This window comes from Pipistrellus kuhlii, unplaced genomic scaffold (assembly GCF_014108245.1).
Source record: "Pipistrellus kuhlii isolate mPipKuh1 unplaced genomic scaffold, mPipKuh1.p scaffold_m20_p_20, whole genome shotgun sequence".
NCBI classification, from domain to species: domain Eukaryota; kingdom Metazoa; phylum Chordata; class Mammalia; order Chiroptera; family Vespertilionidae; genus Pipistrellus; species Pipistrellus kuhlii.
This window is the reverse complement of record NW_023425516.1, coordinates 19,852,029-19,864,829: the sequence shown is the minus strand read 5'-3', so window position 1 is coordinate 19,864,829 and position 12,801 is coordinate 19,852,029. Positions and strand designations below refer to the sequence as shown.

Below are 12,801 nucleotides of genomic sequence, written 5' to 3'. Positions count from 1 at the left end.
TTGCGGGCACATCCCCAGTAGGGGGTGTGCAGCTGATCGATGCTTCTAGCTCTCCATCCCTCTCCCTTCCTCTCTGTAAAAAAGTCAATAAAATGTACTTTAAAGAAAGAAAGAAAATTATTATTATTTTTTTTCTATTTGTTGTAGAAATTAGGTATGGAACCAGGTACTGGAGATATCAGGGGGCAAGGGGCGGGGGGGGGGGTACGATACCTTGCAAAGTGTGTGGTTGTCTAACCGCTCGGCTGTGTGCACCTGGAATGAACACACAGCGATGCTGCACGTAAACGGCGATGGGAAAATAAAACTGTAAAAACATAACCAAGGGACCCGAGTGGCTCCCGGGCCCTGAGCTAATATTTACCAAGCCCTTAGGACAGGGCCTGGCCACTGAGGACCTCTCTTTGGAGGTGACGGCCACCTGTGGCATTTCAGAAACATGGCTTCCTGCCCTGAGGAACCGGGGACGGTGGCGAGAGATTTCTTTCCTTGTCTGGCCCTCCTTGAATCAGCGGACTTGGATTTACATGCCAAAAGCATCTGGCAAACACACTGAGTGGTCTGATGATGATGATCTCTGAACGCGTAACAATCTGGCCACTCAGTGTGTGTATATATATTAGAGGCCCGGTGCATGAATTCATGCATGGGTGGGGTCCGGCCAGCCTGGCCGGGGAGGGGGCACGTGGGTGGTTGGCCAGCCTGCCTGCTGGTCAAACTCCCGGTCGAGGGGACAATTTGCACAGTAGCCTTTTATTCTATAGGATAGACACCGAGTGGCCAGATTATTACGCGTCATTTCCACACGGAATCAATGTAAGAAATCAAATAATGAAATACTAAAATTGTTTGGATACCAGGCCCCCGAAATGGGGTGTCTGTCTCACAGTGACATCTCCATTCCCACTGGTGGCAGGCCACACCCCCCAACCTCAAAGCCCAGGTTGGTGGGTGAAAGCCTAGAAGATGTGGTTGGCCGAAGCCGGTTTGGCTTAGTGGTAGAGCGTCGGTCTGTGGACTGAAAGGTCCCGGGTTCGATTCCGGTCAAGGGCATGTACACTGGTTGCGGGCACATCCCCGGTGAGGGGTGTGCAAGAGGCAGCTGGTCGGTGTTTCTCTCTCATCGACGTTTCTAGCTCTTTATCTCTCTCCCTTCCTCTCTGTAAAAAAATCAATAAAATATATATATTTTAAAAATTTACAAAAAAAAACGTGGTTGGAACCCAGGGGAGAGCAGAGGGCAGAGGCCTGGCAGCCTGGTTTCCCACGCCTTTACCTGCTCCTCTCCCTGGGCAATGTCTGCTCGGAACAACGTGAACTTTCTCACCTGCCCCGGGGACCTTGGCTCACCTCTCAGGTGCCATCCCCGGACACCTGTGTCAACAGCCTCCCACCTTCTGGCCTCCTAACCCCTCCATCACCCTCCCCTTACCCCCTAACCCCCCCCCCTTCTAGCAGGCTTTTATCTGATCATGGCCACCTCTCCCCCATCCCCCACCCCAGGCCTTGGGCTGCAGATCCTCCCCAGAACTCAGGAGGATCCACCCCCCCATCTCACCGCAGCAGCTCGCTGCTCTGCTGACAGAGGAAGCAATGCCCCTACCAGCCTGTGGGCACCGGTGTGCCCGGCCAGGCCAGCCCCCGGCGGCAGGCACCTGGCTAATCCTCCCGGCCATCTTGAAGGCTGCAGCCCTTTGACAGAGGCCTCTCCTATCAGCAGGGGAGCACGGCCAGTGTGGAGCCTGCCTTCGGGGTCAGGGGAAGCGGGTGGGGGGGCCCTTGGGGAGAAAGGCCCGGGAGCCACCTCGAGGGCTGAACCACGTTCCTAAAAGCGCCCCGTCTTTGCTGGGAGGGGATCCCTGAAACTGGCTGGTGTCCTTGGTGCCCCCCCCATTCTCTTCCCTGCCCTGTGGGAGCCAGTGGGAGCCCCTGGGCAGAGGAGCCTGGAGGTGGGGGCGCTGGCTGTCTCAGTGACGTCTGCTTCAGGGGGAGGGTTACCTCCTGGCCCCGCCAGGGTGCACCTTGGGGACAGCCGATGGCAGACACCCCAGAGGGCGGGACAGACGGGGCGGGGCGGTCCGGGCTCTCCCGTCGGGGGGCGGGCCGGCATCGGACCTGAGGGCCAAGAGCCGGCGCCGGGAGCACCCAGAGCGGCAGCGGCCGGCGCCCCGGGCACCATGAGCGGCCGTGTCGGGGACCTGAGCCCCCAGCAGCAGGAGGCCCTGGCCAGGGTGAGCTTCTTGGGGGCCCGTGGCCGGGAAGCTGGTCCCCCCCGCCCCCCGCCCCACCCAGCCGCCTGATGCCGGAGCCCCTATTGCCGGGAGGGGAAAGGAGACCCCGGAGAGCGCCCTGTCCCGCCCTGGGCACCTGTGCCTGGAGCTCCGGCCGCTGTGGACAGGACGCGGGGCAGGAGCCCTTATCTGGGCCACCCTGGGGCCCCACCCAGCTCCCACGCCTGCTGCTCCCGGGCCACGGAGCCCCCTGGCGCCTGCTCCCCGCTGGGGGTGGGGGGCGGGAAGGGGAGGGGAGGGGTGGGGGCCCCTGCCCCCTCTGCCGCCCCCTCTGCAGTCCTGCTCCGGGCAGTTCAGGGCAAACAGACTCCCAGTTGTCCCGCCCTGATTGCGACATGTGTTTGGCTTCTGTGACTCACCGGGTCCCAGGCCGCCTCTCGAGGCTGCCAGCGTTCTCATTAAGGGGGGGATGGAGGGGTTGGGGTGATCTCCCAAGAGTCCATGGGGTGTAGGCCACACCGGGGAGAGGCCTGGCTCGTCCAGGTCTGAGGGGCCACAGCAGGAATGGGGTCTGCAGGGGGCCAGAGGCTGGAAGCTGTGCCCCAGGGCAGGGGGGGGGGGGGGGGGGAGAGGGGAGAGGGGGAGGGCACAGCCCTGGCTGGCACTGGGGCAGGGAAGGGCAGCCTCGGCTCCTCCCCTCCGAGGACCTGGGGGCCCTGGGGAAGGAGGGGCCGGAGTGAATTCCTCCCGGAGGAGAGATGGGTGCCAGGTGAAGGGTGGGGGCCCCGGGGGGATCCCCAGGAGAAGGAGGAGGTTCCAGGAGCAGAGGGTCCCAGATGAAGGCAGGGTCCTCACGGGAAAGACAGCGGGTCTCCTCATGAACCCTTCCCCTCCCCTCCCCTCCCCTCTCCCTCCCCCTCCCCCTCCTCCTCCCTCACTGGCAATGGTCTCAGAGAAGCCAGGCCCCTAAGACCCTAGGAGGGACCGTACACCGGCTTTTAAGTGTCAACGGAAGGAGAGTATTCTTAGTGTTATTGTTATTTAAAATTAAGGAAAAGGAGCCCAGCTGGCAGGGCTCAGTGGTTGAGCGTGGACCTGTGAACCAGGAGGTCAGGGTTCGATTCCCGGTCAGGCCACATGCCTGGGTTTCGGACTCCATCCCCAGTAGGGGGCGCGCAGGAGGCAGCCGATCCATGGCTCTCTCTCACGATGATCGATGAGTCCATCTCTCCCTCTCCCTTCCTCTCTGACGTCGATGAAAACATATTTCAAATCGTAGACGCAGCATCAGGGGCAGCGCTCCTAGGATGTTCTGGTTGGCCCGCGTCCGGTTCACCCGGGGTCTTTGCAGAAAGAGGAACGGCAGGGTCCCCCCTCGGACTGACAGAGGGAGGGTCTTGGGGGACAGGGATCCCCCACGTGTGAGAAGGACGCAGGTCCCCCTGCCCGTGGGGCGGGAGGGGTGGGTGTGCTCCGTTCCCAGGTGGCGAAACGAAACAGGCGGCGGCTGTGGACTGTGTGGTCCCCGGGCAGGGTCCCGGGCCGGGCTGACTGGCTGATGGGGGTGCGCGGGGTCCGGGATGGGGATGGGGATGGGGGTTATGGCAGCCCCCCTGACAACCATATCCCCCCCCCCTTAGTTCCAGGACAACCTCCAGGACCTGCTGCCCACCTTGCCCAAGGTCGATGCCCACTTCCTCCTGCGCTGGCTGCGAGGTGAGGGCCTCGGGAGGGGGTGGGGGACTTGGGGGCAGGGCGGTAAGGAACACGGGCTCTGAGCCTGGCTGGTGTGGCTCCGTGGCGGAGCATCGGCCTAGGAACCCGGAGGTGAGGGTGTGATTCCCGGTGAGGGCACAGGCCCGGGTTATGGGCCTGATCCCCAGTAGGGGATGTGCAGGAGGCAGCTGATCCATGATTCTCTCTCATCATGGATGTTTCTCTCTCTCTCTCTCCCTCTCCCTTCTTCTCTGAAATCAATAAAAATATACAATGAGCGGCCAGATTATGATGATCTCTGAACACACAATAATCTGGCCACTCAGTGTGTGTGTGTGTGTGTGTGTGTGTGTGTGTGTGTGTATTAGAGGCCCAGTGCATGAATTCGTGCATGGGTGGGGTCCGGCCAGCCTGGCCAGGAGGAGGGGACACGGGCAGTTAGCCGGCCTGCCTGCTGGTTGAACTCCTGGTTGAGGGGACAATTTGCATATTAGCCTTTTATTACATAGGATACACACACTTTTATTATATAAGATATATATATTTATAGGATATGCGTTCAGAGATCATCATAGTCTGGCCACTCGGTGTGTTTGAAAAAGGAAAAAAGGACCCAGGCTCTGGAGCCGGCCCACTCTGGGCTAGAATCTGTGCTCCCCTTCCGGCAGGCACGGCAGAGAACACCCCGGAGCCTCGGTTTCCTCATCTCACACGTGGGCCGAGGCCGCCCCGGGGGCGGCTGTGAGTGACGGGAGAGGAGCCTGGCACCGGTGGGCAGGGGGCCGAGGTGAGGTCCCAGGCAGCACCTCCCTCGAAGGTCCTGGGATGGCGGGCCTGGCCAGGCCGTGGGCCAGACCTCCAGGCCCCTGCAGACCAGGCTGTGTGCCCCCGTAGAGAACCTGGCACCGAGCACACAGGCCAGGACTCGGGCGTAATGAGAGGCGGGGGCGTTTCTCCCAGGAATGGCTGAGCCAGCGTAACGCGGTTAGAATAACAGAAGCCACAGCGATGTGGACTCAGCACGCCCCGGGGGACGGGTTTTGAACTTGATCCTCGGGGCAGAGCTGGCGGCCTTTGTGGGTTTTCTCTGGAGGCGGGTCCCGGCCAGGGCCGAGGAGGCCTTGTGGTGTCTCCGGCTCCTTCACCTCTGCCCCCGTGTCTCCCCGAAGGCCCATCTCAGGGCGAATTCCCCATGAGCCAGCAGTCTCAGAGCAATTTATCCAAAATCGGTAACCACCACACTGTCTGCCAGGCAGTGAGAATTGACTGTGAGCCAGGTCATGTGGCAAGCACCTTGGGTAACTCTGAAAAAGGTATTACTCCTGCCTGGTCGGTGGCTCAGTAGGTCAGGGCCCCAGCCTGTGCATCAGAGGTTGTGGGTTCGATTCCCGGTGAAGGGCATGTACCTAGGTTGCAGATTTGATTGCTGGCCCTGATCAGGGTGCATGTGGTAGGCAACCAATCGATGCACCTCTCTCACATCTAAGTTCCTCTCTCTCTCTCTCTCTCTCTCTCTCTTTCTCTCTCTCTTTCTCTTTTTCTCCTTCCTGCCTTCCATTCTCAAAAAAGCAATGGAAAATAATATCTTCAGGTAAGGGTTAACAACAACAAACATATTATCATATTATTCCCATTAACTGATTATAAAACTAAGGCTCACAATTTAAGCTATTTGCTTAAGGTTGCACAGCAAATAAAAGGACAAAACCGGTGTTGCTCAGTGGATAGTACGTTGGCCTGGGGACTCAAGAGTCCCAGGTTCGATTCCCATCAAGGGCATGTATAATACCTTGGTTGCGGGCACACCCCGGTAGTGCTGATCGATGTTTCTCTCTCATCCATGTTTCTACCTCTCAATCCTTCTCCCTTCCTCTCTGTAAAAAAACTCAATAAAATATATACTTAAAAAGGACAAAACTAGACTTCAAGCCCAAATCATCCTGACTCCAAAACCCAACTCTTCACCCGGGGATCGAACCCACAGCCCCCGGCATATCGGAACGAGGCTCTAACCAACTGAGCCGCCGGTTCAGGGTGAGACCAACATCTAGAATGAAGAGTTTAAAAAGTCCTGCAGCTGAAACCGGTTTGGCTCAGTGGACAGAGCATCGACCTGCGGACTGGAGGGTCCCAGGTTCGATTCCGGTCAAGGGCATGTACCTTGGTTGCGGGCACATCCCCAGTGGTGGGTGTGCAGGAGGCAGCTGGTTGATGTTTCTCTCTCAATGATGTTTCTAGCTCTCTATCCCTCTCCCTTCCTCTCTGTGGAAAAATCAATAAAATATATTTAATAAAAAATAAATAAAATGTCCTGCAAACTGAGATAAAGACTTTCTCCAAAGCCTTCTGGATCCTCCCATGTTCCCAGACTTTCCATCCCGTGTATCCTTGGGGTGTCAGGGACAGACAGGGGCCCCCCCACAATGTCCTCATGGGTTTTCAGAGAAAAGCGTGTTGTAGATCCGGCCCCACGCGCCCTCTGACCTCGCCTCTCCCCGCAGCTCAGAACTTTGACCTGAAGAAGGCGGAGGACATGCTCCGGAAGGTGAGGCCCGTTCTCCGCGCTCGCCGCCTCCCCCAGGCGGCACCCCAGGGATCGGCCACAAAGCGGGGGACCCTCGCCCCGTCCTGCTGTCTTCTCCCCCCCACCCCCCTCGGATCCCTTTCGGCATCGGATCCAGGCCCCCCACGGTCCTGCTCCTGGTGCCTCCCCGCTCCCCTGTTCCCCCCGCCACCCCGTTCAGTGTAGGCAGAGCCCGGGGACGCGGTGGCAGGGCCTTGGGAGCAGAGGGACCTTTGGGGCTCGCAGCCTCCAGGTCCCGCCCTGTCCCCCCAGCACATCGAGTTCCGGAAGCAGCAGGACCTGGACCACATCCTCACGTGGCAGCCCTCAGAGGTGAGCCCCACCCACCCCCAGGCCGTGTGGCCACCCCCCGCCCCGCCCATGTCCAGCTCAGGGATGGCACAGGGACGTGGCCCGTGGAGGGGGGGCGGGAAGGGGCCGATCTGAGCCAGCCCCTCGCCCAGGTGGTCCAGCGCTACGACTCGGGCGGCCTGTGTGGCTACGACTACGAGGGCTGCCCCGTGTGGTTCGACATCATCGGGGGCCTGGACCCCAAGGGGCTGCTCCTGTCCGCCTCCAAGCAGGAGCTGATCCGCAAGCGCATCAAGGTCTGCGAGCGGCTGCTGCAGGAGTGCGAGCTGCAGAGCCAGAAGGTGAGAGGCCGGCCGAAGCCGGTGTGGCTCAGTGGATAGAGTGTCAGCCTGCGGACTGAAAGGTCCCAGGTTCGATTCCGGTCAAGGGCATGTTCATTGGTTGCGGGCACATCCCCGGTAGAGGGTGTGCAGGAGGCAGCTGGTCAATGTTTCTCTCTCATCGATGTTTCTAATGCTCTACCCCTCTTCCTTCCTCTCTGTGGAAAATCAATTATATAGAAAGAAGGTGAGGGGCCAGGGCCAGGGGCTGAGGAGCATTGGGGGGCAGGGAGAAGGGATGGGGAAGGGGGTCAGGTTAGACCCACTCTTGTCTAAAAGGTGGCACCAGGCCCAGCCGGTGCGGCTCAGTGGTTGAGGGTTGACCTGTGAACTTGAGGCCACACAGCCTGCCCACAGCACAGCGCTGTGTATGCTGTTGTCTCCGAAGGTGCCCAGTGACTAAGGAGCGGTAATATTTTAAAATATATATTTTTTATTGATTTTTTTACAGAGAGGAAGGGAGAGGGATAGAGAGTTAGAAACATCGATCAGCTGCCTCCTGCACACTGCCCACCAGGGATGTGCCCATAACCAAGGTGCATGCCCTTGACTGGAATCAAACCCAGGACCCTTCAGTCCGCAGGCCGACGGTCTATCCACTGAGCCAAACCGGCCAGGGAAGGAGCAATGATTTTTAATCCCACAGCTAACTCATGGCAGGGTTTCCATGAATCTTAAATCATCTCAGAGCTGAGGCAGGTGCATCTGCTTGAAAAACACTGTGGGCAGCCAGGGGCGGGGGTGGCAGGAAGGTAGGAGCCGGCCCAGGTCTCTGTGACCTGCATCTCCTCTTGTCCGACCTACCCTGAGTGGCCAGATGATGATGATCTCTGAACGCATAATCATCTGGCCACTCAGTGTGTATCCTATAGGATAAAAGGCTCATATGCAAATTGTCCCCTCGACCAGGAGTTCGACCAGCAGGCAGGCCGGCCAACCACCCATGTCCCCTCCCCCTGGCCAGGCTGGCCAGACCCTACCCATGTATGAATTCATGCACCGGGCCTCTAACATATATTAGAGGCCCGGTGCATGAATTCACACACACACACACACACACACACACACACACTAGTGGCCAGATTATTATGCGTTCAGAGATCCTCATCCTTGGGCCACTCACTGTCTACGCCTGCTCCACCCCATGCAGCTGGGCAGGAAGATCGAGACGGTGCTGATGGTGTTTGACTTGGAGGGGCTGAGCCTGAAACACCTGTGGAAGCCAGCGGTGGAGGTCTACCAGCAGGTAAGGTAAGCGGCTGGCTCGAGGCCCCTAGGGAGCCACTGCCCACACCCGCTTGAGCCCACGGAGGAGGGGGAACCCCATCCCCTGCCCCCCGCCCAGGGGTCCCACAGAGCAGTCAGAGACGCCGACCTGGGGCACCCCCTGTGAGGAGAAAGGGGAGCAGGAGTAGCACGGAGGACGTAGTGGATGCTCATGGGAAGGGTAGGGGGAGGGGACTAGGGATGAGGGGGATGGGGGCTCTCGTCCCCACAGCCTCGGAGGCCACCAATCCCGGCAGGAATGTCGGGGTGTGGCCTCAGCCAGACTCTTCTTGACTTCACAGTTTTTCTCCATCATCGAAGCGAATTATCCCGAGACACTGAAGAATTTAATCATTGTTCGAGGTGAGGATTAATGGGGCAGCGGGGAGGGGGTGGAGGATGCAGGGGGGGGGGGTGCAATGGGTAAGCCACATTCAGGCCTTCTGAAACCATCCTTTGTGAAGATTGTTTGTTGTTGTTGTTGGTTTGTTTGTTTTTGGTGTGTGGATGTTTTAGCTCAGTGCTTCCCAGGCTGATATGTCGGGGTTATACAAAAGCCTGTGCAGCAATGTCAAATAAGTTGTAAGTTTCTAAATGTTTGCTGTTACTTTCTTTACTCACCTGGGTGTGCGACGGTAACGGATGGTCTGTGGACCACAGGGCTCGGTGGACACACTTTGGGCAGGAATGGCCCCTGTCTGTGACAACCGTGGGGTTGAGGGGGGGGGAATCACCGTATGGGCTCTGGGTAAGATGATTTGGCTTCCAACCTAGCTAGCTCTGTGACTTGGAGCGAGCCTGTTGAACCTCAGTTTTCCCATTCTGTCAAATGGGGATGTGATGGCACCTTCACCGCAAGACAGCTGTGAGGCTAAATGAGACCTTCTGTGGAGAAGGTGTAGCACAGAGCCTGACCCACAGACGGGTCCCAGTGAGTGTGGGTGATGCAAGTGGGACCTGAGGCCAAAGGCAGGTGCCCCACCTACTTGCACCCAAGAGGACCCCAAGGCAACCTGGGAACCCCTGGGTGTGGAAAAGAAGAGGCAGCCGCTGGGGAATCAGCACTCCTGCCGCTGAACAGGGAAGCCAGCCTTGGGCTGAGAGCCAGGCTCTGTGCCAAGCGTTAGGCCTGCGCTCGTAAGCGGAACCTCTGGTCTATGTGGTTACAGTTAGCAGCACGAGCACTCAGAGAGGGCGAGCAACTAGCTGAAGGCCACACAGCACGAAGAGTCAGAATCCAGATCTAATTCCTGTCCGGCCCTTGCCCTTGCGTGGAACTTTACCTCAATTCCCAAGTCCTCTCTGGGCCAGTTTCCCAAGGGACTTCCCTGTGTCTCAGCCCCCAAGCTGTTCCCTGTGGCCTTCAACTTGGTCAAGTCGTTCATGAGTGAGGAGACGCGACGGAAGATCGTGATTCTGGGAGGTGAGTGACGTGGCCCCCCTGCTGTGCCCATCTCCCCATCTGCCCAGAAAGCAAGGTCAGTGCTCACGTCCCCATTTCTCTCTGGCTCATCCTCTTTACCCAGGCATTGACCTTGGCCTGACGCCATTGGCCTTCACCTTGGCCCGGCTCCATTGGCCTTGACCTTGGCCTGGCTCCATTGGCCTTGACCTTGGCCCGGCTCCATTGACATTAACCTTGGCCCAGCTCCATTGACATTAACCTTGGCCCAGCTCCATTGACATTAACCTTGGCCTGGCTCCATTGGCCTTGACCTTGGCCCAGCTCCATTGACATTAACCTTGGCCTGGCTCCATTGGCCTTGACCGTGGCCTAATTCTATTGGTCTTGACCTTGGTCCAACTCCATTGGCATTGAGCTTGGCCTGGCTCCATTGGCCTTTGCACACTCAGACAAGGCGTTGGGCCCAGACGCCAGCCTAGGTGGCCATGTCACGCTCTCGGGTGTTCTCATGAGTAGGCATCCCAGGGGCAAGCACATCAGGGTCCCTCCCAGGGCCTGGCCCCCTCTGCCTGGGTCAAGCCTCCCTTGTGCTCCCTCAGGCAACTGGAAGCAAGAGCTGCCCAAGTTCATCAGCCCCGACCAGCTCCCTGTGGAGTTCGGGGGGACCCTGACCGACCCCGATGGCAACCCCAAGTGCCTGACCAAGGTAGGGGGGGTGCCCGGAGGATGGGGAGCAGGGAGGGTGATGGTGGCGACCCCACTCACCCAGCCTCACCCTCAGATCAACTATGGGGGCGAAGTGCCCAGGAGCTACTACCAGCACAGCCGGGTGCGCGTGCCCTACGAGCACACGGCCACCGTGGGCCGCGGCTCCTCGCTGCAGGTGGAGCTGGAGATCCTGTTCCCGGGCTGCGTGCTCAGGTAGGGCAGTGGGCACACACACCGGGCTCAGCGGGAGGAGCCGGGCCCTGTCCCCTGCAGGTGGTCCTCAGCGGGCCCTGTCCCCTGCAGGTGGCCCTCAGCCTGGCCCTGTCCCCTGCAGGTGGTCCTCAGCCTGGCCCTGTCCCCTGCAGGTGGTCCTCAGCCTGGCCCTGTCCCCTGCAGGTGGTCCTCAGCCTGGCCCTGTCCCCTGCAGGTGGCCCTCAGCCTGGCCCTGTCCCCTGCAGGTGGTCCTCAGCCTGGCCCTGTCCCCTGCAGGTGGTCCTCAGCCTGGCCCTGTCCCCTGCAGGTGGCCCTCAGCGGCCCTGTCCCCTGCAGGTGGCCCTCAGCGGCCCTGTCCCCTGCAGGTGGCAGTTTGAGTCGGACGGGGCGGACATTGCCTTCGGCATCTTCCTGAAGACCAGGCAGGGGGAGCGGCAGCGGGTAGGGGAGATGGCCGAGGTGCTGCCCAGCCAGCGCTACAACGCACACCTGGTGCCCGAGGACGGCAGCCTCACCTGCCCCCAGGCCGGCGTCTGTAAGAGCTGGGGTGTGTGTGTGTGTGTGTGTGTGTGTGTGTCACCAGCGTGGTTTTCTTTCTCCTGGCCAAGGGCTGGGCTGACACGTGTGGCCAATCTGGCTTCTCTCTTGGCATTATTATTATTATTATTATTATTATTTATTTTTATTGATTTCAGGGAGGAAAGAAGAGGGAGAGATGGAAATATCAATGATAAGAGAATCATTGATCAGCTGCCTCCTGCACCCCCTGCCTGCCCCTCCCCCCCAATCCCCCCTTCACACACTCGGGGGACTGAGCCTGTGCCCTGACCGGGAATCGAACCGTGACTTCCTGGTTCATAGATCTCCGTTCAACCACTGAGCAACACCTGCCTGCCAGGCTATTCATTCATTCTTTCTTTCCTTTCCTTTCCTTCCCCCCCCCCACCTCTAATGTATATTTTATTGATTTTAGAGGAAGGGAGAGGGAGAGAGAGGGAGAGAGAGGGAGAGAGGGATAGAAACATCCATGATGAGAGAGAATCATGGGTTGGCTGCCTCCTGCACGCCCCCTACTGGGAATCAATCAAGCCCGCAATCCAGGCATGTGCCCTTGGCTGGAATCGAACCTGGGACCTTTCAGTCTGCAGGCTGACGCTCTATCTATCCACTGAGCCAAGCTGGCCAGGGCCAGCCAGGCTGTTCTCAATTCTTTAATGAGCACAAGCATCATCCAAAGAGATGGATGGCCGTGAGCAAGGGGTGGGGGGCTGGGCGGTGGCTGACTCTCCAGCCCCATCCATAGGGGCGGCCAGTTCCCCAGGGCACCGGGCCTGCACCCTGACCCTGACCCTAACTCTGACCCTGACCCTGACCCTAACTCTGACCCTGACCCTAATCGTGACCCTGACCCTAACTGTGACCCTGACCCTGACCCTAAACCTGACCCTGACCCTAACCCTAACCCTGACCCTAACCCTGACCCTGACCCTAATCCTGACCCTAACCGTGACCCTGACCCTGACCCTAAACCTGACCCTGACCCTAACCCTAACCCTGACCCTGACCCTGACCCTGACCCTGACGACTTACTTCTCCGCCTTCTCAGACGTCCTGCGCTTCGACAACACCTACAGCCTGGTGCATGCCAAGAAGGTCAGCTACTCCGTGGAGGTGCTGCTCCCCGACAGGGCCTCCCAGGAGGAGATCCAGGGTCTCCAGGCCACAACACCATCCCCGGCTCCATGAAGACCCCGCCGCTGGCTCTGCGCCTGGGCTCCCCATCCCCCTCAGCACCCACGCCCCATCCCCGCCCCCCCAAGCAGGGCTGCTGGAGGTGACCCCGAGGGCACTCCCCTCACCTCACCCTCTCCGCCCCTCCTGGCCCCGCGGCCACGCAGGGAGGGGACGCCGGTGTGCAGACCCCCTGAGGATTCAGACGGGCATCTCATCGCCTGTCTGCCGAGGACGGGTGAGACCCGAGGGCGAACCAGCATCGCTGAGGATCAC

At 59.4% G+C, this 12,801-nt stretch overlaps 1 protein-coding gene across 4 annotated transcripts in view; it reads left to right on the top strand.

Annotated features, from left to right (window-relative positions):
• The first annotated feature begins 2,080 nt into the window (after positions 1-2,080).
• The window catches only part of LOC118725270 (SEC14-like protein 4), an 11,350-nt gene continuing 629 nt past the window's right edge, over positions 2,081-12,801 (top strand). The window contains exons 1-12 of one of the 4 annotated variants that reach the window (XM_045585712.1): positions 2,081-2,231; positions 3,872-3,947; positions 6,449-6,492; positions 6,784-6,843; positions 6,975-7,163; positions 8,353-8,448; positions 8,771-8,831; positions 9,808-9,891; positions 10,473-10,579; positions 10,655-10,794; positions 11,160-11,341; positions 12,401-12,801. The exon at positions 12,401-12,801 is cut by the window's right edge and continues 629 nt beyond it. In XM_045585712.1, the coding sequence (XP_045441668.1) occupies positions 2,178-2,231; positions 3,872-3,947; positions 6,449-6,492; positions 6,784-6,843; positions 6,975-7,163; positions 8,353-8,448; positions 8,771-8,831; positions 9,808-9,891; positions 10,473-10,579; positions 10,655-10,794; positions 11,160-11,341; positions 12,401-12,540 (1,233 nt within the window). In that variant the 5' untranslated portion in view covers positions 2,081-2,177 and the 3' untranslated portion in view covers positions 12,541-12,801. Of the gene's footprint in view, positions 2,232-2,755; positions 2,775-3,871; positions 3,948-6,448; positions 6,493-6,783; positions 6,844-6,974; positions 7,164-8,352; positions 8,449-8,770; positions 8,832-9,807; positions 9,892-10,472; positions 10,580-10,654; positions 10,795-11,159; positions 11,342-12,400 lie in introns of those variants that run through there. The other 3 variants (XM_036448856.2, XM_045585713.1, XM_045585714.1) reach the window with 3 other exon arrangements.